This window comes from Girardinichthys multiradiatus, chromosome 14, assembly GCF_021462225.1.
Source record: "Girardinichthys multiradiatus isolate DD_20200921_A chromosome 14, DD_fGirMul_XY1, whole genome shotgun sequence".
NCBI lineage: Eukaryota > Metazoa > Chordata > Actinopteri > Cyprinodontiformes > Goodeidae > Girardinichthys > Girardinichthys multiradiatus.
The window spans coordinates 41,930,189-41,955,295 of record NC_061807.1 but is presented as its reverse complement, the minus strand read 5'-3'; the positions used below and the strand labels follow the sequence as shown (position 1 = coordinate 41,955,295).

The following is a 25,107-nucleotide window of genomic DNA, read 5'->3' as shown; positions in this document are numbered from 1 at the left end:
AAATTAATAGCAGTCATTTCTCTTCCAAATATCAAGTCAACAAGGGAGCATCATGTCATGTGTCAATTCTGTACCTTACCATTTAGTGTGGTAAACTGGTAGTAACTATTAGTTGATTGTAAGGTAATGGTTTAAAAGTAAAACGTTTTACTCAGTAATCCTGTCAGTGAGATGTGGAAACACTGCCTGTGCATAGAGGAGGCCTAATGCCAACCAGCTGCACCTGTACAGATGGATTGGCTGAATGTTAATGAAAAGCCACATCAGACACATCTAATCATGGAAGCCCAGCCACTCCACGACTCAACAAAGTCTAGTGAACTGATCTGTCTCAACGTAGCAGAGCTCGGTCTAATGTGTGTTATCAAAGAGGATTGGTGCACATTAAATGTTCTACCATGGCGGTCCTGTGTGTTTTCATATAAAATCGCTTGGCCAGCGGGTCATACACACCTCCCTTACGGCTACATTAAACCCCCAGCTGTGAAGCTGGCCAACCCTTACTAAAGTTGCACATTTCCTGAGCTGATACATCAGCCACCTTCCTGACCTTCTTCACAATGTCCATGAATCTTTTCTGGGGTCTTCCTAATTTCCTCCTCACCAGCAGTTCCATCTCCAACAAACTCTTTCCAATATATCCACTATTCTTTTTCAGAACTTGTCGAAACCATCTCAACGATGTCTCTCTAACTATATCTCCAAAGAGTGTGAGTTTGAACTCATCTGCTTTCACTACTTCTGCTCCTTCGGACCTTCCTTACCCTCATTCTCACATATGCATTCTGTGCTGCTTTGCTGGCATCCAATCCTCTTCTCTCTAAAGCAAATATCCATCTGTCACATGAAGGGGCTCAGAGCTGATTTCTGGTGTAACTCCAGCCTACCTTGAACCCATCAGTGACTCAGACTGCCACTGTCTCACTCTCTTCATTCATGCCCTGTGCTATGCCACATTCTCTGCCACTCTTGACTTCCACATGCAGTGCAACAGTTCCTTATTGGGCACTTTATGCTTTTTTTCTACATCCTCAAAGACACAGTGCAGCTCACAAGACCTCTAAAAATTGCATCTCTGAAGCACTTTTTAGACATGAAACCAAACTGCTGCACAGATCTGAACCTCTAGTCTTAGCTTTGCTTCAACCTCTCTTTCCCAGAGCTTCATTGTGTGCCATCATCAACGTTAACCCTTTGTAGTTAAAACTCAGCACATCTCCCTTTACGTGAACATTGGTTCCAGCACACTCCTCCTCCAGACAGTTCTTCTCACCACCTTAGCCGTTTCCACCCTCTTAGCAAAATTTACAACCATCTGTCTTTCTGTGTTCCTCTACTTTACACTATACCTACCTCGGACATCCTGGTCACCTGTTTCCATTGCCAACGTGTCTATTGAAGTCTATGCCGATCACAATTCTCTCCCTTCTAGGGACACCTTCTATCCCCTCATTTAGTATCTAGTGCCACCTCATCGGATATCCAAACCGTGGTATTTATGCACTGACAACATTCAACAACACGCCCTCAACTTCTACTTCCGAAACTCTACTCATATCGAAAACGCTCTTCACAAGGCTTCATTTCAAGTTATATCTACTCCATTCCTCTTTCTATCTAACCCATGGGACAAACGTTAGAATCTTCCACTGACACTCCTGGTTGTGTTTCCCTTCCATCTGGTCTCCTTATACACATAAAATATCAACACTCCCTCTGTCCATCATGTGTCCCAGCTGTCTAGCTTTGCCTGTTATTGTTCCTTAATTCAAAGTGGCTACTCTAACTGTTACACTCCTGCCTTTCCTTTTGCCTAGCTCCTCCTTTTAACATGCTTTCCTCCTGTCCTTCTCATTGGTCTTCAGCCAACAGTAGTCCAATTTCCTTAAGCACCCTGTTGACCAACAAAGGAGGTGGTATTTTTTTGACACCAGATCAGGTTAAAGGCAGTTAGGTTTGTCATAGGCAAGCTGTCCTAAAATGTGATAAATATTTGTTAACGTTAGTGACAAAGAAAAAAAGCATTTTCGTGCCCAGGATGTTGTAAGACGGAGCACACAGTAACAGACCGTTTCATTTGCATTGCTGAAGTGTGAAACCAAGTTGGGAATTATCGTTTAGAGTACTTCGTTTTTCTTCTGACCTTGTTGGCAACTGCGTTGACGTTCGGCCGAGCATCATAAATAGTGAGCTTTTTTGTGGTGTCATTTGCCTCTCTGATCAGGTCCAGATATCGCTCATCATCTTTATTTCTTTTACCAGACATTCCAACAAGCGGTTGACTGCAGCGAACAATCACTGCTTGATTTTCCCGGTGGATCCATGACAGAACCTAGACCAAAAGCAAACATTGGACAGTTCTGGATGAAACAAGTATTGTAGTAACTGTACATGGCAACAAAAGGCATGACTCAAGTAACCTAACTCCTGTAAGGCATGTTGGAGACATCAGAAAGAAAAGCTGAGCATGATGAGCATGTAGAGACAGTCGCTGGCGTTGACTTTGCAGCAATCCCTCATACTGAGCATGCATGTAGCGACAGTGGAGAGGAAAAACTCCCTTTTAACAGGAAGAAACCTTCAGCAGAACCAGGCTCAGTGTGAGTGGCCATCTGCCACGACCGACTGGGGGTTTGAAACTACTGAAAACTATTCAGCAACTCAGAGAAACAAGGCAGGGCCCTTCCTAGTTTGTGCCTGGTGTGTTTCTGTGGGTGATGTCGCTATACTGGCTTAATGCATTTAAGTGTGAAGCAACCAAGACAATGTTTTAACTCCTCAAAGTCTGGGAGCAAATTTCTGCCTTAACAAGAGGACTTTGTGTCCCTAGGTGTATTTTCTTGGAAAAAGATGGGAGAGATTGATCAGGGCTTTGTCTCCAGTAATAAAGTCCCAGCTTCAATCTGTGGTGGCAAAGATGGAGAAGAGCAAAGAGGCATAGCTCCAGACTAACTGGTTTATCGCATCTTATTGCTTTTAGAGATGTATGTTATTTGACTTGTACCACATTGCTAAAAGCAGAAAAAAAGCTGGTTGAACAAAAACTATTTTTAATTCATGCATACTCTTCTTTCATACAGAATCTAATGCAGGAAAATGAACTCCAGCTCTTACCGGTATGCGCCCTCTCGACCGGAAAGCAGCCACTTTTCTAAGGTCTTCTTCTGTACATTTGAAAGGGACTGCAAGGAGATTTGGGTATGTGTCACACAGTTCATACCGCTTATTGATGAATGTTAAACGCCACTTGTTATTTGGTAAGCCCTGTAGGAGAAATATGAAATGATTAAAAACCAACTTCAACACAGTGCTGTTTAGATTTTACATAAACTCAAGTTAAGTCAAGTCTTGATAAACAATGTTTTTGTTTCGACTACCTCACAAATATAATACTTCACTTAAATAACTGGGATAAATATGCTAAAAATAAACAACAGACTATAACTCAAATCGTTTTATTTACCTGACGTCTAAACTCCTCCATAGCTTTGTAGACGTTCCAGCCATTCTCAGCAAACTTCTCCTGGTTCAGATAGGCAAACAGAGCCTGCAAAAAAGGAACCATGGAAACTCATTTTCAGTCTACATCTAAATATGTAACAACCCACGAGATCCAGGCAGCTTCTGATCAACTACCCCAACCACCCACCCAAAGCTACAAGCCAGCTCTCCATTCATGTTCTCTAATCTGCCTGATTCCATATGCTAGATAAGAAGAGAGAATGCTGGGGAGCTTGTGCATAACTAGATTAATAAAAAAAATACTTTACTTATTTTTTGACAGAACCCTGCGCTGATCTCATTCATGAGAAAACACAAACATTCTGTTTTAGTAGCTCAAGCCTTTTACCCTCATCTTATTTGGACTTCTGTCAGCCTTCAAGCCAAATATTTAATTGCACACCCAGTTTGACTTTTTAAGACAACAAGCAAACAAACAATGTATTTGGACATGATTTTAGATAGGTCTGCAAGGCGCCATAGGCAACACTGTTGCAGCAAGAAGGTCCTGGGTTCAAATCCATGGCTGGGGTCTTTCAGGATGGAATCTGCATGTTTATGCATGGCTCCCACAGTCCAAAAACATGATTGTTAGGTTATCTGATCTCTCTTAATGTTATCGGTCGCAGTAAGACTTACCAAACCATGTGAAAGAGGGAAGGCATATCTGAAGAGCATATCAAAGATTCCTCGTCTGCTATGGCCCTCCTGCTTCAGGGCGAACCTCAAATTCCTCATGTCCTGGAGACACAAAATCATGTACTACCATCATCATAGAAACAAAAACAGGGATAGACATTCATGTCTAAACTTTTGAATGTTCAAAGTGTATAAATTGGACTAGTTTGACAACTGATGTTTTTAATAAGCAGATCAAATGTTTTTGCTTCTGTTTTTACAGAAGATGCAGGCTTTCTGTCCACCCAGTATCTTTGTGCTTCCTAAAGTCTCCTTCTTCTTGAGAGCTCGCATCATCGCTGGTGTCCACCAGTGGGTCCTATGGTTGCAACAGGCACCAAGGACCTTAAGGCCACAACTCCTAGAAGCTACATTTTCAACAGAAGCCTAGAGCGTGGCCCAATCAGCTTGCAGAAATGGACAAGCTGAATCTCCTGCCCGTTATCTCCTCATCCTTCCTCGGAAAATGAAATAAACTTTCCCAGAGGTGGAAATAAAAGCTCTCAAAGAGGATATGCTGCTAGATATTCATACTTCATTGTCAGCACTTGCTCTGCTTAGCAGCACCATATCCAGCTCATTACCAGGTGGTGATCAGCTGACTGTGTCCAACACGATGTTGTGGATCTGATTATATGATTCTAAAACCTATTACTGGCCTTTGGCCCATGGTGGCTTGGTAGCTAATAAACTTATGGCTCACTCTGTGCTCGAACACAGAGTGAGCCCCAAGTTGCTGCCTCTGCCTCGGTAGGTTTGGAGTATTTCAGTATATATCCTGAAAACTAACTCCTAGTTTCTGCAGGATGTTCTGCTGTCACAGCAGGCACCAAGCTTACTCATGTAGTGACAGAGGGGCAGGGAGAGCAGGGCTTACAAGGCTGGACTAAAGGGCCTAAACTGAGCTGTATTATTACTGCCCTACATGCCTGTTATAGTGCTAATCAGATTTTATTTTGTGGGTCAGATAAAATTATGAAATGGGCAGAATTTTAACACGTCTGCCATAATACAAGGTTCTATAAAATATGTACAATCTTATTAGCTGTTCCCTTTGACAGGAGAGGATTTTCTCAGCCAAAGTTATTTCCCTCCGGAGGACGTGTAAAATATTTTATTCAGAACAAATTCCCTACAACTGTCAGAAATGGATGTGACAAAATGGCATTTCTCCAAACTTCTACATTTGGAGGCGTTTAAGTAAAACAAAAAAACAGATGAACAAAAGAGCACTGTGCACACCTTGCAGGTGATATCCAATCCATATGAGTTTTCTCCTCGGCTCGAAGCGCCACCCATCTTCTCAACTCGACTTATGACACCCAGAGGAACATCCAGTACCACTGGTACTTCCTGCCAGAGAGAGTGTTATCTCATCAACACAGAACATGGAAGGAGATAAGTTACCGTTCAGATACACTACTGATCAAAATCTTAGGGCCACTCTTTTAAACACAGCAGGATTATTAAACTCATCAAAACGACATCACAGAACATGGTTACTGAATTTATTTGAAAGATTTTTGTGCAACAAACTCCATAACGTAAATACTGTGTTTTTCAGAAGGGTTGCAATCGAGATTAAATCTGGATGTTTATAGTCAAGAATAAATAAAAATATTTCTTTATCAACAAGTTGATTTTCTGCCGTTTATATTAAGTGTTAATAATAATAATTCTTCTTTCTGTGGATGCTCTGTACATTAACGACCAATAAATGCTACTAGGTTTCCATTTTTATTCATTTTTCATTTTAATTTCATTGTAAGTCGGACCATATATATCTAGTGACAAATATTAATGTACAGTAAGTACTGTTTAAGAGTGCAAAAATGATTTAGTACAAACACAAAATAACAGACCCCATAATGTCTGTCTTATTATATTTTATCATTGATGTTGTCATTTTCTGTTACTCAATAAAATATTAACACTGTCTAATTGCCTGACGCTACTTTTCAACAAGCCATTTTTAATAAAATGCAAATATAAATGTAAGCATTATTTTTCTAAATACTGTTACTTATTTTACATTGTTATATCAGGAGATCAAAAACAAGCTCACGGGTTGAATTTAATTTATTTTACATCTTAATCAGACAGTCCTAATGGTTTCTAATGTTACTGGCATGACAAGGTGTTCCACACGGCACAGAGGAGGAAGCTCCATCATGATCTGAGGAGCTTTTTCTTTAAGCTGTCCAGTTCAAGGCTGTGCAGGGTCATCAAACCACTGATAGCTGTGCAGAGATGGTGCTGACATTATTCCTGTTGACTAAGGGTCCTCATCTGTGCAGTGATAACTGGGTCTGCAGAGCTTTACAGTGGGACGCAGATGCGATGAAATAAAATGACCTTAATTGCAAACGCCACACTTCAAATAAACGCATACATGAGTTGAGTTAACTAATCCTGACCTCGTTTGATGGTGTTCTGTTTGGGGGTAAATGAAACATTAACACTGTGTGTTTTATGGACAAACTCTGGATAGTTCACAGAGCAAAAGTCACAGCCTTTCCCCTCAAGGTGAATGCCCAGTCTGCTGAGTGTCTCTGGTGTACCCAGCAGACAGTTCAGCTCAGTGTGGACCTATATTGGTAATTTTCACCAAAGTATCTCACCTGGCATTAAACTTGATTATGTCACTTTCGACTTTGCTTTTTACGTAAGAATATTAACTGAAGGGTCAAGTTCCAATACTTAAAGCTTTCGGGTTACGCTGTAGTTTGTTCTTTACTGTCGTTCTTTTTTGTTCGTTAATTTTTTGTTTATGGAAGGTAAATAGATTTTCTCTCTCCAACCATCCTGTGGTTAAGTAACTAAGAGAAAAACTGATATATTTCATTAATATAAATTGTGGTGTGTAACTCCCTTATGGCCAACATCAGTTTCCTCTACTGTTATACTGGAGGGCTGTCCCACCCCTTCAACAAAATATTAAAAGAAAATAGATGTTGCTATGACCAACCTAACTGTGCAGTGAGGCTGAGGTCAGCGCATATATCAATAAGAACAAATTATTTTCGGTGTGTGCCTTTAAATCTCAACATGCTCGCTCAATACATGTTCTGGCCCGTGTTCAACTCTGACTCTCCTGCTCTGTCTCTGCGTTTGCAACCTGACAAAGTAAATGTAAATGAACCTCAAAACCAGCAGACAGGTCTTTTTCATCCAATCAGTATTCTTTGCAAATACTGCATTTGGTTGGATGAAAAACAACCCACCGCAACCAGCAAATCAAAATTCTGCACCAGGTGCAGAAATTACATAACAAAATGGAACAATTGAAGAAAAACACAAGAGAAAATAATAAAATAAAGACTTCAGTTTTGTAGCCTAATAATATTTAGTTAATCATATAAATATAATCACTTACTTTGCTCGTTTAAGGTCATATTTCTACATTTCTTGAGCAACTAAGTTAAAAGTGCTTTTGTCTTATTTTCAGGATTTTATTTCTTTCAGCTCCTCAGAGGTGATTCAGAACTCTTTTTGGTACCTAAAGACTGTTTTCCCTTATAATTGCACCATTTCCATGCATTATTTTATATTTACCTAAAAATGGCCTGTCAACATTTATTCACACTCTCCACAATAGTAAATGGAAAAGCCATCATTGGCGTTATGGCAAGGAAACATTTCTTGTAATTGGTGGCAAGCCTTTTGGATGTTTCTGGTATTTTTCACAAATTATCATTTACAAAAGGCACAACGTCTTTGAGTTTCGAAGGCCTCCTTGCATCACCTTAATCTTTAGCTCATTTCCCAGATTCTTTATCTCATTCAAGTCCGGACTCTGGGTGGGATGTTTTTACTTAGGAGAAACATGTTGGTAAATTAAAATATTGCTTTTAATCTAAACTTGCCAGGGATATTAATGTTTTGGGTTGACTGTAACTCAAGCTGGTGCAACACCTACAAATGAAGGTAAGTCTAGGGCAAAAGGACACTATATTGCCAAAAGTATTCGCTTACCTGCCTTGAATCGCATATAAACTTAAGTGACATCCCATTCTTAATCCACTGGGTTAAATATAACATTGGTCCACCCTTTGCAGCTACAACAGCTTCAACTCTTCTGGGAAGGCTGTCTTCAAGGTTTAGGAGTGTGTTCATAGGAATTTTTGAACATTCTTCTAGAACTATATTTGTGAGGTCATACACTGATGTTGGGCAAGAAGGTCAGGCTCTCAGTCTCCACTCTAATTCATCCCAAAAGGTATTCTATCAGGTTGAGGTCAGGACTCTCTGTGCAGGACAGTCAAGCTCATCCATACCAAACTCTCTTATTCATGTCTTTTCAAAATCTCTTGGTGTGAAATATATATATATATATATATATATATATATATATATATATATATATATATAAACATCTGCATTATGACACATTGTTGACCAGTTACACTATACATTTAGACCAATACAAGTTATTCGGTGTCAGTATCTCTGCAGACAAATAAACAAGTCTAAAAATATTTCTTACTATTACTGCGTGTGCACTGTCTACAATAATATCCTGTGTCTTTCAAATAATCTACATCTGGTCTGAAGAGATCATAACAGTCATCCAACGTTTTGGCCTGTGCTTACAAACTATGAACCTCTATAGCACCAGTGCTATGAGGTAAAAAGTTAACAAAAAACCCTGACATGTTAACAGGACAACCAAGAGGTTTATAACGGCCATCTGACAAAGGACCTTTGAACAGTTTTAGACGACCCTGCATATTCTTCTGAAGTAAATCCCACTGAAAAATCTGCAGATGGATGGCAAGGGAGGTTTACAACAACAGGCGAAGCCATATTTACCATTTGTTTCTGTATTGTACGAAGCATAATTCTAAAATTCTGTGTTGCCCACAGAAGACCCACAAGGAGACCTCGCGGACAAGTACGTCACACCAGCTATTTGTTGTCCTATTTAAACCAACTGTGTGTAGACTGACAGCCAGCACTGACAAATAAACAACTTATAAAACTTACAGCATCTGAGCTCTTGAAGTAGAGTCTGTAGTTGGTGATCAACACTTTCCCTTTCACAGCTCCACTGAATGGACACATGTAAATGATCTCTTGATCTGAAAGTAGACACAATGTCACATTAGTGTCATCTCTTCTCCATTTTTCACTTTGTGTACTGTTTGACCTTGTTATATATAAAAAACACAAAAAAAAAACAAATTAGGTATGAAAGAAAATCCCATGGTTACTTATTTCTAATTTTGCAAAAACAAAGTAGTAAAATAAGTGACAATAAACCCCAGTATATTCATAATGAAAATGCCACCGCTGTTGACACTTCCAGGTCATTTCACCCTGTTACCAGTCTCTAGCCGTGTTACGGTCTCACACATTCTTTCTTTTTGAATTCATCAAAAAATAATTTTGTTCTCATATATTAAGACCATAACATAAGTATGTTGATTTAAGTTGGTTGTAACAGTTTGGTTGAAGTTTTTAATACCTCCATCAGATTTAGGTTTAAAGTTGGGGTGGGTGATGGGGTAAGAACACTGTATCTGTGCCGCCCCCTGTCAGAATTAATAAAAGGTTTTCATAATGGTTGTAGTTGTTTTGTATTAGGTCATTCTTTCACTTCCTGTGTGAGGCTGGTTATTTGATCAGGTGACAGGAAGTACATGTCCTTTGTTCTTGTATCCAGCTAGTGGTGGTAGCTCCTGGGTAAAGGTTGTAAATTTTTCAAATCTTGGCTAAAGCAGGGTCCATTATTATGATTCTTATAAGAAAGTTTTGCAGACAATTTTTAAAATCTCAGCCATGTTCCAGTTGCAGAGCCATATGCAGGTTAGCATTAATGATGCTAAGCTAAATAGCCATGTGTTTGACCAAGGCCCAGTTTCAAGTCTAGATATTCATGTGCTTACCTTTAGTTGTAATGGCTTACCCAAGCTTTATGTTTGTAACCATGCTTTGTGTGTGACAGCGTGATGTTGGCATGTAAACCAAAATTCCATTGTTTTTTTTGTTTCAGTTTTACAGATTCCCGAAATAAATGCCAGGAATATGATTTCTCTGTTCTGGAGTTGATAGCTCGCAGCTTTGGCTCGTGATGCAACGTAATATCGTTCTTTTTCTGTAAAATCACATTCATGATTATATTAAGAATCCCCTACATAAAAAGGCCAAAAAGCATTTCTCAATAGATTTCACAGACTGGCCAAATTGTTTCAAGCAGAAGTGAAATTTAATATGTTGGTATACTTAAGGCTTGAAAAACAGTGTCTACTCAAAAAATGTATTAAACCTTTTAAACATAGCACCACCACTCAGGTAAAGTCCACTCTTACTGTATAAAATGCTTTTAACAATATGAAAACTTGGTACTAGCATTACCATTTGCAAAATCAGAGTTATCAGTATAACTGCAGCAGTTGTGATATATTTAATCATTTCAACACTACACTTTACCCTAGAATGTCTTCTGCATAACATATCTGCCAGGGATAGATTAATATCTTACAATGCACCCAGCATTCAGACTGTTGCGATATTATGGGCAGAGAGAATATTATGAGCATATTTAATTAGATTTAAAGAGAACCACTTGAAGTTCAGAATACTTTATACACTGAACAAAACTATAAAGACAAAACTTTTGTTGTTGCTCCCATTTTCCATGAGCTGAACTCAGAGATCTAAGACCTTCTCTGGGGGGGATCTAGAACCCACTCAGTATCGGGTGTCACCATCATTTGCTTCAAGCAGTGCAACACATCTTCACATAGAGTTGATCAAGTTCTGGCCTGTGGAATGTTGGTCCCTCTGTTTTCAATGGCTGTGTGCTGCATTTATATTTTTGTAAATTTTTCTGAAGCATCTATGGTAGATGGTTAAGGCTCTAACTGAGGTTTACTGTATTGATGCTAGAAAACAAATGAAACTGTTACAAAGAGCGCAAACATCCAGCTAAGTGTTTACTGACACACCATTAGTTGCCAGCAGGCATAGCTACCACTGAGGACACCGAGGTCCAGACCCCAGTATTTTTCTGCTGTGTATAAAATAAAAACATTAATCAAAACAATGCTTTCGAACGGTGTGGTTCTCTGAGTAGCTCCACCAGGTTACTGTAGGAGGCGGTGCAACTGTGTAATGCAGCCAAACTCAATTTCTACGAAGAAGAGTGCAGCTTTGCATACCGTATTGCTAAAATAAAAACCAGAAGAAGAAGAAGAGTGCAGCTGACAGTGAGATATAACAGCAGTAACTTGCTAAAAATATTCTACTTCAATTTCATTCTTCTCCAAATAACAGTTCACTAGTCTTCAGCCTTCATAACACTGTTTACGTTTAGTCAGAAAAGTTGTGTTGGTGCATTGTTTGTGAGCAACTTTGACAGACTAATGTTTCTATTTCAAGAGCTAATGTTTCCGTCCATTGAATTAACACACACAAACTTTTTTTCCCAAAGCTCCGCTTTGAGGGGAAGAATGTGATGAAAAGACAAAGGTAAGAGAGATAAATAGACGGCTGCTGTCCATCCGCTTCAGCCACGATGCGTTGCTGAGACCCAGGTCCCTGTGTTGTTCAAAACCAACAAAAACTGACTGGCCTTTAGTACATTCACTCTAGATTACTACTGGCCACGGATAGCTGTGTTAAGTTATTACAGTGATACCCAGGCTAAACTTAACTGCAAAGAATACAGTACAAAATTACAGTTTCACTATTAAATGTGTGCATTACTTAATAAAGCACGCTTTAATTAGGCCCGAGCAGGAAGCCTGCAAGGGCCTAATGTAATCGTAGTAATGTATTCTGGTGCCTCTTTGCGGGGCAATTTGGGGACTTTGCCAAGCCCTTAGATGCACACGATTTTAACCAAAAGTGTCCCCTGCATGAATTGTTTTCCCCTTAATGTCGTTGTCAGTGGGCGTGGCCAAACCTCCAAACGTGAGATAGGCTGAGCCGTAAGTCGTAGAGATCTGAAATTTGGCACACTGGTAGAGCTCCTCAAACCACGAAAAAAGTCTGTTTGGGATATGCCCTAAAACGCACAAGAAGTCGGCCATTTTGTATTAAAGGCTACATTTTGGCCATTTTTCACTTTTACTCACCTCGAACTTTAACGAACTCCTCCTAGGGGTTTTGAGCTATTGGCTTCATATTTTTTGATCAATATGCAGTTAAGGTATGGAGGATTAAAAGTTTTCAAAATAGTGAGTTTTCGACCATGATTAGGGGGCGGGGCCAGGGCACGAACTTGGCAATCATGCCCAAAGTGAAAAAATGCAATAACATTCCGAAAGAAACGTCAAATCACACCAAACTTGGCATGAAGGAGGACCTTTGGGTTCCCAACGATCCTATGGGGTCATATGCTGACATCATCTAAGCCCTGCCCCCTCAGACCAGGAAGTCTTTTTTTTTTTTCTGGCAAAGGTTGCTATCTGGCTGTCTACATTCAATCCGCCTCAAACTGTATCAGGTGACTGATAACTAGTTGGTCTTACTTCGTCTGAAGCACAGTGACTTTTCATAAAAGGGCGTGGCCGTGATTGCGCAGAGAAGTTTGACGTCACGCCATGGCCATACGTTTGGTTCTAATTTCCACATAGATCATCTGATCTGCATCAAATTCAATATGACTGTTCCTAGTCCATTCCACAAGAGATCTGATTAGATATTTGGCGTGGCCTAATTCTTCCAAAGCGCCCACTAGAAAAAAAAACCCAAAAAAAACAGCCCCAAGCCATTCTTTGTCCAAGGATTGTGAAATTCGGTACACATATGTAACCTCTCAGGACCTACAAAGAAGTCTCTTGGAGCGCTGGTCCAAACCACACAGGAAGTCGGCCATTTTGGATTGAAGTTGCAATTTTGGAATAGAACAGCGGCCTCGTCGGTGGCGTGTAGGCAGCGGTGCCAGGCTCCCACGGTCACTGCACAGGCTGAGCTACGCTGAGCTGCGAAGGCCTACAATGCTGCTTGCAGCTTTAATTATACACTGTTCAAAAAAATAAAGGGAACACTCAAATAACGCATCCTAGATCTGAATGAATGAAATATTCTCATTGAATACTTCGTTCTGTACAAAGTTGAATGTGCTGACAACAAAATCACACAAAAATCATCAATGGAAATCAATTTTTTTAATCAATGGAGGCCTGGATTTGGAGTCACACACAAAATTAAAGGCCACCACTCCCCATGTTTTTGCAGTGTGAACAATCAACATTCATATAAACTAATTCATGTCATTTAAGTAAGTTATCATTCTTGTGCTCCGAGTCCCTGCTGCTTCAGATTATGTGGTTCCCCATGGGTTCACACACACACACACACACACACACACACACACACACACACACACACACACACACACACACACACACACACACACACACACACACACACACACACACACACACACACACACACACACACACAAAAACATGTCACATTCAAGTCGCTTATGTTTTAAAAAAATGCTTCCATTTTAATTAAGTTTTGGTCTTCATTGTAACTGAAGTGCAGGTGGACCTCAGTATTTTTTAAAGTCTGGCTATGGCCCTGGCTGCCAGGCAGCTAGTAGCGGCTGAAGGAGAGAACAGCTCCAGTGGTTTCTTTCTGCTTGTAGTGAGGACAATTAGGCTGTATTTTCACTGCTTTCTGTTCGCGTCTGTAGCAACACATCAGAGCTGATGCTTTTAATTGCAAAGTAACTGATGACGACTTTAATGGTAATTTTTAAACAATACTAGCTATACCATTACTATACCCCAACGAGGCTAAAAAGTAAAATTAGAAATATGGGTCCCCTCATTTTCTATGAGAAACAAACCTCTTGGTTGAATGAAAATATTTCTAAATCTAAGTCTGCAAGAAGTTCAAATAATTTGAGTTTAACGGCAACTGTTACAAAACTACAATTACAAAACTGCAGAAACTTTATGCATAGTTTCCTCCAACTGAATAATATTTTCCTATGAAATTCTTTTCTGTTTCTTGTAATTCTGATCCCTAATGAAGGAAATAGGGTAGGTCTCTGAGCCAACTCCTAACCATCTTATAACCACATTCCCTTACAACAGACATGAACAGATTATAGAAAAGGAGTCATAGGTTGTCAAAGCAGGAACAAAACATTTGAAACAGTCAATTATGACTTGCTGACTGATTGCTCTTCTATAAATAACCAGTCTCATCAATAAACAGCCTCTTTAAAAACTGTTTTTTCTAGTCCTTCACATTACAGGAGGAATGCAAAGTGATTACAGCAGTACAGGTTCACAGCTTCCCCTTGTAGTCAGCGGTAGAACCTGAATACCTGAATGGTTCTCCCATTTGGATTGCAGACCCGCCATTGCGGGTTCATCATGTCAAAGCACCACTAACTAAACTGACCCACGCTGGGCTTAAGGCAGGCGCTAATTTTTACCCCTAAAGGTATCCCATAAGCAAATGATGAGACATGTCACTGTTTCACATATAAGTTAGTTTGAAGAGGAATTAGTGAAGGTCATAACCAGCAGTGGTTCATGCAGTTATGGTGATTCAATTAAAGAAAGATAGATTTAATTATTTTCAGCAGCAAAAAAATTGTATATGCTTAAATCAGCGAGAGTTGCTAAATCGTTACCTGTAATTCGATCTTCTCCTGGAAACAGAGAGACATCAGCCAATAATTCCATCTTAAGGGAATTTCTTCCAGTCTAAAAAGAAAACATTAAAGATATCAATATATTTAAACTTTATAAAATGACAATTGGGATTTTTGAGGTGTTTAGTCACTGAAAGATGCACATATATACAGTATCTCACAAAAGTGAGATATTTAAAAAAATCTTTTATTATATCTTTTTATGGGGCAACACTGAAGATATGACATTTTGATACAATGTAAGGTAGTCAGTGTACAGCTTGTATAAGAGTGTACATTTGCCATTCCCTTAAAATAACTCGACACACAGCCGTTAATGTCTAAACCACTGGCAACAAAAGTGAGTATACCCCGTAGTAAAAATGTCCTAATTATGCCCAAAGTGTCAATTTATTGTGAGCCACCATTATTTTCCAGCACCACCTTACCTCGCTTTGGCATAGAGTTCACTAGAGCTTCACACATTGCTTCTGGAATCCTCTTCCTCTCATCCATGACAACACCATGGAGCTGGTGGATGTTAGAGGCCTTGCGCTCCTCCACATTCTGCTTGAGAATGCCCTACAGATGCCCAATATTGTTTGGCTCTGGAGACATGCTTGGCCAGCACCTTTACCTTCGGTTTCTTCAGCAAGGCAGTGGTCATCTTGGCGGTCTGTATGAGGTTGTGATCATGTAATACTGACTTGTGGCACAGTTTGTGAAGGGAGGGGATCATACTCTGCTTCAGTATGTCACAGACAATTTTGGCATTCATGGTTCCCTCAATGAATCGTAGCTCCCCTTAGCTGGCAGTACTCATACATACTCAATACATACTTGTCTTTGTACTCCTCATCTGGTTGTGGCCACATACGCTTGACACCATATGAACCAAATATATTTATCTTGGTCTCATCAGGCCACAAGACATTTTCCAGTAGATCATGGTTTCGTAGTTCGCATGTCTTCTGCAAACTATTTCTTGTGCATCATCTTTAGAAGAGACAACCTCTGGATATGACGCTGAGCACATGCACTCAACTTCAGTCCTGTTAAACCTCTGCATGGTCTTGGCCAACGTGCTGCAACTCAGTTTCAGAGTGTTCGCAATCTTCTTATAACCCAGGCCATTTTTATGTGAGTTTTTTTTTTTTTGCCATGAGGTGTCATGTCAAACTCCCAGTGACCAGTACAAAAGTGAGAGTGATAACACCAAATTTAACACATCTGAGAACTTGTAACACTAACAAGTCACATGACACCAGGGAGGAAAAATAAGAAATTAGGCACAATTAGGACATTTTCACTTAGGGGTGTACTAACCTTTGTTGCCAGTAGTTCAGACACTATTGGCTGTGTGTTGAGTTATTTTGAGGGAGCAGCCAATTTACACCACTATACAAGCTGTAGAGCCTATATTGCAAATGATGAAATGACAAAAATACCAGTAGAACATGCAAAATGCTTCTCAGCAATGTAAGTAGTGTATGTTTGCTGTGATGCCAGTAAAGATTTTCCAGTCATTATTAAGCAGCGTATCAATAATTTGACATGTCATTTGTTGGTAAAATGTAAAGAAAATAACTTTTTTAAATGACAGTTTTTCTACATCGTCTTACTATCTTTATCTGCGACCGGGTCGTGGGGACAGGAGGCTCAGCAGAGACACCCAGACGTCCCTCTCTCCAGATACCTCCTCCAACTCCTCCGGGGGGAGCCCAGGGAGTTCCCTGGCCAGCCGAGAGACAGTCCCTCCAGCCTGTTCTGTACTGTCCCCTGGGCCTCCTCCCAGTGGGACGTGCCTGGAACACCTCCCGAGGAAGGCGTCCTGGAGGCATCCGGTATAGATGCCCGAGCCACCTAAACTGGCTCTTCTCGATGTGGAGGAACAGACACTATACTCCAAGCCCCTCCCGGATGGCCGAGCTCCTCACCCTATCTCTAAGGGAGTGCCCGGCCACCCTACGGAAGAAGGTACTTGAACCCCTTCACGTGAAGCAGGAACTCCCCTCCAACCTGAAAAGGACAAACCACCCTTTTCCAGTCAAAAACCATGGCCTCGGACTTGCAGGAGCTGATCTTCATCCCAGCTGCTTTACACTCGGCTGTGAACCGCCCCAATGCATGCTGTAGGTCTTGGCTAGAGAGGGCCTGCAGGACCACATCATCAGCAAAAAGAAGAGACAAAATCCACTGGTCCCCAAACCAGCCCTCTCCAGCACCTAGAAATCCTGTCTATAAAAGCTATGAACAGGATCGGTGACAAAGGGCAGCCCTGCAGTCAGTCCAACATGCACCGGGAACAGGTCCGACTTAGTGCTGGCAATGCGGGCCAAACTCCTGCTCCGTTGGACGGAAACCGAATGGCCCCTAATAAAGGGCCCCCGACTCCGTACACCTGGAGCAGCCCCCACAGGGCACCATGAGGGACAGAGTCGAATACCTTCTCCGGGTCCACAAAACACATGTGGACCGGTTGGACAAACTCCCACGAACCCTCGAGTACCCTGCAGAGGGTATAGAGCTGTTCCAGTGTTCCACGGCCGGGACGAAAACCACACTGCTCCTCCTGAAGCCGAGGTTCGACTATCGGCCGGACTCTCCTCTCCAATACCCTGGCGTAGGTCTTACCAGGGAGGCTGAGGACTGTGATCCCGCAGTAGTTGGAACACACCCTCCGGTCACCCTTCTTATGTAGGGGGACCACCACACAAGTCTGCCAGTCCAGAGGCACTGTCCCCGACCACCACGCAACGTTGCAGAGGCGTGTCAACCCTGACAGCCCCACAACATCCAGAGACTTGAGGCACTCAAGATGATCTCATCCACCCCCGAAGCCCTGCCACCTGAGAGCTTTTTAACCACTATGGTGACTTCAGCCTGGGTGATGAAAGAGTCCAACCCCAAGTCCCGCAGCCTCTGCTACCACTGAGGTATGCGTGACGCCAGGATTGAGGAGATCCTCGAAGTACTTTTTCCACTGCCCAATAATGTCCCCAGTCGGGGTCAGCAGCTCCCCATCCCCACTGTAAACAGTGTTGGCGAAGCATTGCTTCCCCCTCCTGAGGCGCCGGACAGTTTGCCAGAATCGCTTTGTGGACAACCGGTAGTCCTTCTCCATGGCCTCACCGAACTCCTTCCAGGCCCGAGTTTCTGCCTCTGCCACAACCCGGGCCACGACACGCTTGGCCTCATGGAACCCTTTAGATGGCTCAGGAGTACCACAAACCTACCACAGCCGATAGGACTCCTTCTTCAGCTTGACAGCATGCCTTCCTGCTGCTGTCCACCACCGGGTTTGGGGATCTTCGCTGTGACAGGCACCGCGGACCTTATGCCCACAGCTACGGGCAGCAGCATCGACAATAGATGTGGAGAACATGGTCCACTCGGAATCTATGTCTCCAACCTCCCCTGGAATCAGGTCAAAGCTCTCCCGGAGGTGGGAGTTATATAAATCCCTGGCCGGGGGCTCTGCCAGACGTTCCCAGCAGACCCTCACTATACGCTTGGGCCTGCCAAGTCTGTCCGGCTTTCTCCTCTTCCAGCGGATCCAACTCACTACCAGGTGGTGATCTGTGGACAGCTCAGCCACTTCACCAAGTGTCCAAAACATATGGCCAAAGGTCTGAAGACACGACAACAAAGTTGATCATCGACCTCCTGCCTAGGGTGTCCTTGTGCCAAGTGCACTGATGAACACCCTTATGCTTGAACGTGGTATTCATTATGGACAATCCGCAAAAAAGTCCACTAATGAAACACCACTGGGATTCAGATCGAGGAGGCCATTCCTCCCGATCACACCTCTCCAAGTGTCACTGTCGTTTCCCACAGCGTTGAAGTCCCCAGCAGAATAATGGAGTCACCGGGAGGGGCACTATGCAGCATCCCCAACAGGGCACCAAGAAGGCCGGACACTCCGCACTACAGCTTGGCCCGTAGGCCGAAACGACTGTCAGAGACCTGTCCCCAACCCGTAGGCGCAGGGATGCTACCCTCTCATCCACTGGGGTAAACCCCAACATGAGACGGGGGGCAACAAGCAAACCCCACCTCAGCTCGCCGCCTCTCCCCGCGGGCCAATTTAGAGTAGAAGAGAGTCCAGCCTCTCTCAAGAAGATGGGTACCAGAGCCCACACTGTGCGCGGAGGTGAGCCCGACTAGTTCTAGTTGATATCTCTCGACCTTACTTAGCTGCTTTTTTCTTGCCATAATACAAATTTTAACAGTCTATTCAGTAGGACTATCAGGTGTGTACTGTATCCACCTCCTGCACAACACAACTGATGGTTCCAACCCCACTTATAAGGCTTGAAATCCCAATTATTAAACCTGAAAGGGCACACCTGTGAAGTGACTACCTCTTGAAGTTCAAAGATCAAAGCAAAAGGTGGCTACTATGAAGAACCTAGAATATAAGACATATTTTCAGTTGTTTCACACTTTTTTGTTCAGTATATAATTCCACATGTGTTAATTCATAGTTTTGATGCCTTCAGTGTGAAGCTACAATATTCATAGTCATGAAAATAAAGAAAACTCTTTGAATGAGAAGGTGTGTCCAAACTTTTGGTCTGTACTGTATGTATAAATGTATGTGCATACATATGTATGTATGCATGTACACAAAGAAATACATGGTTTTATATCAGAACACTGTGTGTGTGGTCAACTATTCTGACATTATAATATAATCTGTGATTTTTCTTTCTGTTATCCTTCACCATGGACAGATATGTCCAGGGTCTTATAAAGGTCATCGGAAGACTGCTGCAGATGCAAGCTGACCAAAGACAGGAGGAAACAAACTTCACCTGTCCTTACTCTATCAGGTCAGTTCATATTCATTGCTGACTTGTATTAGTACACTCTGCATGCTAGCTGTGATAAAGCCCTACAGAACTGCAGGATGTGTTAATAATTTTTAACAGACCATAGGCTCATTTTTCATGAGCAGCAGTATTTCTACTTAGGTTGGCATGGTCAGACTCAAAGATCCATTCCTCTGTCTGCTCCATGTGAAATGTTATTGGAGAAGACCAAGAGATGTCACACCAAGAGATGTCACACCTTCTCTTTGAATGAAAAGGTGTGTCCAAACATTTGGTCTGTACTGTATATACTATATAGAGTTATATTTTAGAGTGTTGTTAGATTTCTATATATAAAGTCAAGAACAATCCTACAAGAGATGACATAGGATATAGAGATAACATGTCTTTTCATGAAATGTTTCTCTTTGGCTTCATCTTTTGTTAAACACATACTGATAACATGGGATCTGTGGTGTGTGGTTTTGTACACTTGAGGTATGATTAGATAATTTACACACTAAAACCCTAATATGAATATCTGTACATTTCCCAATATGTTTTTCGTTGTTTGAACAGATAAATGTGGGAACTTTGGGGTGCGGCGCTGATGGTGTAGGGGTTAAGCGCGCGACCATATATGGGGGCTACAGTCCTCGAAGCAGCCGTCCCGGGTTCGAGTCCCAGACCCGGCGAGATTTGCCAAATGTCTCCCCCTCTCTCTACCCCTCTTTCCTGTCTGCCTACTGTCAAAAAAAAAATAAAATAAAAAATAAAGGCCACTAGTGCCGAAAAAAATATCTTAAAAATCGTGGCAACTTTGGGCCTCTGGAAACAGAGGTCCACTATTCTCTTCTCAATATTTGAGCAGATGTTTTATTTTGCCATTTATCAAACAGAAATAATTTTGTTAATCCTAAATGACGTAAAAGGGGGAGCATTTCGTCTGATTTACATCGTATTTTCATCTTGGTTTCAACTGTATTGTTGGATTTATCCTTATGTCAGATGTTTGTTACAGGATTCAGCGGAGTCATACTGTACAGTATATATTAACTCTGGGGATACAGGTAATTAACGAGACTTTTAAATAGCCAACTAACACAATTTGCCAGGTACAATACCTTACAATATATGAAATCAGAAAAATTGCTGCCCAATGAGAATCAAATCAATTACATCCAGGTGGGTTTCAAGACTGATTATTCAAATTATTTAAAGAAAACGTTTCAAACAGATACACAAATCAAACATACAAATTCAACCTACACTAGAGATGTGAGAGTCCAAAGCACTGGAGTGGTACTCAGAGATGGGTGAGGCCATCGCTCAGTGAGGGACTTCCACTCTCTGTGAATTCAAAACACAGGCTTGGTGGTCATATGCAAACATCACTGAAGTACATTTATGATTCATATGTGTATTTTTATTAAAAAACGTATCTTCCTGAGCAGATACAGACAGCCTGGCTGGAAATCATTACAGGGCCTCTAAACACTTGTTTTATATGCTTTATTTCTGGTTCAGTTTGGAAAAGCAATGGTCACTCATCACCTGCTTAAAGCATAGCTCAGATTTTTGGTAGTGAGTTTCGGTTAATTAGTAACAAAAAAGTCCGACCTCCCTAACAGGAATGTTTTCAGGCTTTTGACTAGTTTGGCCTTTGTTTCAGCTGTGCACACCGGGACGGGATGGGGGAACGGGGGTATGGAAAGCGGGAAGAAGCGCAGAAAAAACGTGAAAGAAGTTTGAAAAGTGTGGGATCACTTTAAACTCAAGAGAAAAGAAAACACGGCACAGTGCCTGTACTGCAAAACTTAATTAGCATTTCATAACAGCATATCCTCCATGCTGCCTGAGCAAGAAACACCCGATATCGAGTTAATCATCAACTTGTGCTTCAAAAGCAAAATGCAGTTTACTGACAGAACCCTTCTGTAAACATTTGTGAGGGAGGAAACTGAAAGTGAGGTATGTAAGGATTATGATTATTGATTAATTAATATTCATCAAGAATTATAATTTAAAATAATAATTTGAAAAATATACATTTCTTAACCAAAAATCATCACTTACAAATAGAAATCAGAGATATCCTCTGGTGTTGTGATTATGGGCTCAAAGCTCTTTAATAGTTACAAATTATTAACCAAAACCACAAACTGTCATTGTTTATTCAACCGCTTCACCGAAGTTGGGGGAACTTCAACCTTGTTTTGACAGATAAATCACTCTTGCACGAAATAAACACAAATGCTTCTCTTAATTGTAAACATGAAGATTTATTGAAGCCAAATAATCCTGATATATATAATTAAGAGAAGCATTTGTGTTTATTTCGTGCAAGAGTGATTTATCTGTCAAAACAAGGTCGAAGTTCCCCCACCTTCGGTGAAGCGGTTGAATAAACAGTGACAGTTTGTGGTTTTGGTCAATAATTTGTAATTATTAAAGAGCTTTGAGCCCATAATCACAACACCAGAGGATATCTCTGATTTCTATTCGTAAGTGATAATTTTTGGTTAAGAAATTAATATTTTTCAAATTATTATTTTAAATTATAATTCTTGATTAATATTAATTAATCAATAATCATAATCCTTACATTATGGCGTCCCTGGGTGGGCCTTAAAATGACAGATACCACTGTTGCACAAAGTAACACATTTGTGATATCCTGGAAACTCTGTTGGGAGATTTGGTAAAATTTTGCAGTTGTAAGCTGGAGGATGTATCTTGACTAATATTGGCTCAATTCTACTGCAGAGAAGTAATAATATACTCCTAATAGTAATAATAGTTTTTCTAAGGTGCTTTTGTGGACGCAAGGTTGGACGTTTTGTGTAGTTTATGGTGAAATTCAACGTAAATTGCCAGCTTGTCAAAGCAACCCCTGCTGGCTTAGAGCTGTAGCGCAGTAAGTTTGTTGCCAGAGCAACCAAAAATTCCTGGCACAGTAGGAGGCATCCTACTATCTGCCGTTGGTGTAACTACAGCTATAACTAACACTCTCTCAGTCAGGGAGGAAGCAACACCACATTCTGGTGGCCATTGAGTGAATTGCAGTTGCACCAGGATTTTCTCCGCTGCCGACAGGCGTTTAGTGCCACCTTGTGGTCACTAGTGAGAATTACAGTTGCTGCCACAGAATTTGATAAGTTTTATTAAACACAGGCAGATGATCCCATCACCGATGATCAAAGGACATAGCTTGAGCTAAAATCAAGTTATTGATCAGTTATTGCCACTTCTGCTCTGAAATTTATGCATTTTTTCTGGGTTTTTCTTGTGTGTGTGAAGCGTGTTTTAACCAGACTCGCATAACTAACTTTAGTTGTCTAACTTGGTAGGTCCTGCAAGAAAGTTAATAACCCATAGTATGCATCACTAATATTCATTTGAAGCTAAGAATAGCGTTGAATGTTTTAGTTTTATTTATCCCACCTTTAAAATTTTATTTTAAAATTTGGGTTTTGTTTCAAAAATTTTTTTGTGTGTGCTAATTGATTTTAGCGATCATTCAAAACTAAACAGCTTAGTCTGTTTGTGTTACTGCTAATTGTCACTACTGGTAATTTAGTGGTCATTCATAGCTGAACAGCTTTGTTTGTTGTTGTGCATTTTGGCCAAAGATGGAGAAAACATCCCAGACTGCAGCTGGAGTTGTGAGTCAGGAGGGCCCCACAGAAATGCAGGCACAGCAAGCAATTGGAGATTTGATTTTATTGTGATCAGAGGAGCGTAAAGCTCTTAATGATTATAGCATTGAGGATTGTGAAGCAAGGATTCAGGAATTGCTCCAGGTCATTAAGAACCTACCAAAAGACACACAGGTGGCTGATGTGTTAGGACAGCTCACTCTTTTATATCAGCGAAGGTTCAGGTTGAACGTTGAACAGCGTTTTAAACTACAGTTTATGCTGAATAATACTTTGCAGACAGCAGAGGCAACTAGGTGTGAACTGTTAGAAGTGGAAGAGAGGTTGGAAGCAGCCAGAAGGTTGGAGGTAGCTGAGCGTAGTCAGGATACACCCCCATCCCCAGAGGACTGGGGGGTGGAGATAAATCCTGTCTCACAGTTTGAAACTTCTGAAGGTGAGCCACACGTGCAGCACCCTGAGAAAACCTTCCACACAGAGCCAGAAAACGTAGAAGCTGCTCTCCAGAGACAACCTTCCCAAGCTTGTGGTTTTGCCCACACATCCACAGAGTCCAAAACAGGTATGAGTAGGCAGATTACATTCAGTGGTACGGTGTCCCACCCCACTGTAGTAGACAGCCATGAACAATACCTGGCGGTGGACTCACTAGAAGTAAATGGTTCAGGTTTTAGGGGCGAGCAACCTTCAAACTTGACTTGCAGGACCCAGCTCTGCAATCCCTCATCTCCACCAAGGCGACATGAGAGCCGTGTCGGGGACTCAGGTGGTTCATACCACCCTCAACCGCTGCCCAGGACCCGATTCCCGGGAGCACAGGGCCCACCATTGTACCATGAGCAGCCTCCAGTGCCTCCCCCAAGGGTGAAGCCTGACACACGGGGGATGCAGCAGGAGTGAACCTTCAGTTGATGACTCAGATGGGCAAGCACCAATCCCTGAGAGTGGATCGTGCACACGCCAACTTGAGTCTCTTGCCCAAGACATTGAGCGTTTTGACCCTAATAATGAGGAATCAAACATTGATGATTATCTTAGGGAAGTCGAACGCTGCCTTTTAGACCTGTGCTGCCCATCAGCACAGGAAAAATTGAAGCTCATCTGGAAGACAACCAGGAGCATCCATGTTTTCATGGAGAGCCTGCCCCCTGCAGTCCGAGACCATTATTCAACCCTCTGCGAAGCTTTAAGGGAAGAGTATTCTGTGTACATGGACTGGGCCTCCACAGCACTTGGTGCTTTGGCTATCCAGCAAAATAAAAGCGAAGCACCCAGAGAGTATTACCAGCGCCTGAGAGCCGCTTACTTCCAAGGTGGTAATGCTCCAGGCTTAGAGGAGGAACTGCTTTTAAATCTCTGTTCCTCCACAACCTTCATGAAAGTCCAATGTTTTGTCCGGCTGATCCCAAATCAGCCAGGAGTTAGAAGTTTTTCATTCAAGGCAGCTGCGGTCTGGGCCTCGCCCGACCACTCTTTTTTCTAGCTTTATTGCTGGAGATTTTCCACTGGGTTCCCACCTCAGAGTTTTATGACCCTTTGTCAAGATTTGGGGCGATCAGCTGGTTGTGGCTAAAGGGGCGTGGCCCCACCGTTTTACCAGCTGATTGCTGTGATCGAGACATCAACACGACAGGAGGATTTCTTTCCATTTAACCCAAATTACACATTTTATCCGTAAACTGCTGGTTTGATTTTCATAAGACACTAAATGCATATACTGGTCCTTCTCAAAATATTAGCATATTGTGATAAAGTTCATTATTTTCCCTAATGTCATGATGAAAATTTAACATTCATATATTTTAGATTCATTGCACACTAACTGAAATATTTCAGGTCTTTTATT

At 41.6% G+C, this 25,107-nt stretch overlaps 1 protein-coding gene across 4 annotated transcripts in view; it reads right to left on the bottom strand.

The window, feature by feature from the left end:
• Window positions 1-25,107, bottom strand: part of mtm1 (myotubularin 1) — a 50,597-nt gene that overhangs the window by 12,513 nt on the left and 12,977 nt on the right. For 3 of the 4 annotated variants that reach the window (XM_047386122.1, XM_047386120.1, XM_047386121.1), the window contains exons 2-9: window positions 20,872-20,952; window positions 14,786-14,858; window positions 9,166-9,260; window positions 5,422-5,532; window positions 4,141-4,242; window positions 3,464-3,547; window positions 3,115-3,264; window positions 2,144-2,332 (exon numbers count right to left, since the gene is read on the bottom strand). In XM_047386122.1, the coding sequence (XP_047242078.1) occupies window positions 2,144-2,332; window positions 3,115-3,264; window positions 3,464-3,547; window positions 4,141-4,242; window positions 5,422-5,532; window positions 9,166-9,260; window positions 14,786-14,858; window positions 20,872-20,928 (861 nt within the window). In that variant the 5' untranslated portion in view covers window positions 20,929-20,952. The remainder of the gene's footprint in view (window positions 1-2,143; window positions 2,333-3,114; window positions 3,265-3,463; window positions 3,548-4,140; window positions 4,243-5,421; window positions 5,533-9,165; window positions 9,261-14,785; window positions 14,859-20,871; window positions 20,953-25,107) is intronic. The other variant, XM_047386123.1, reaches the window with a different exon arrangement.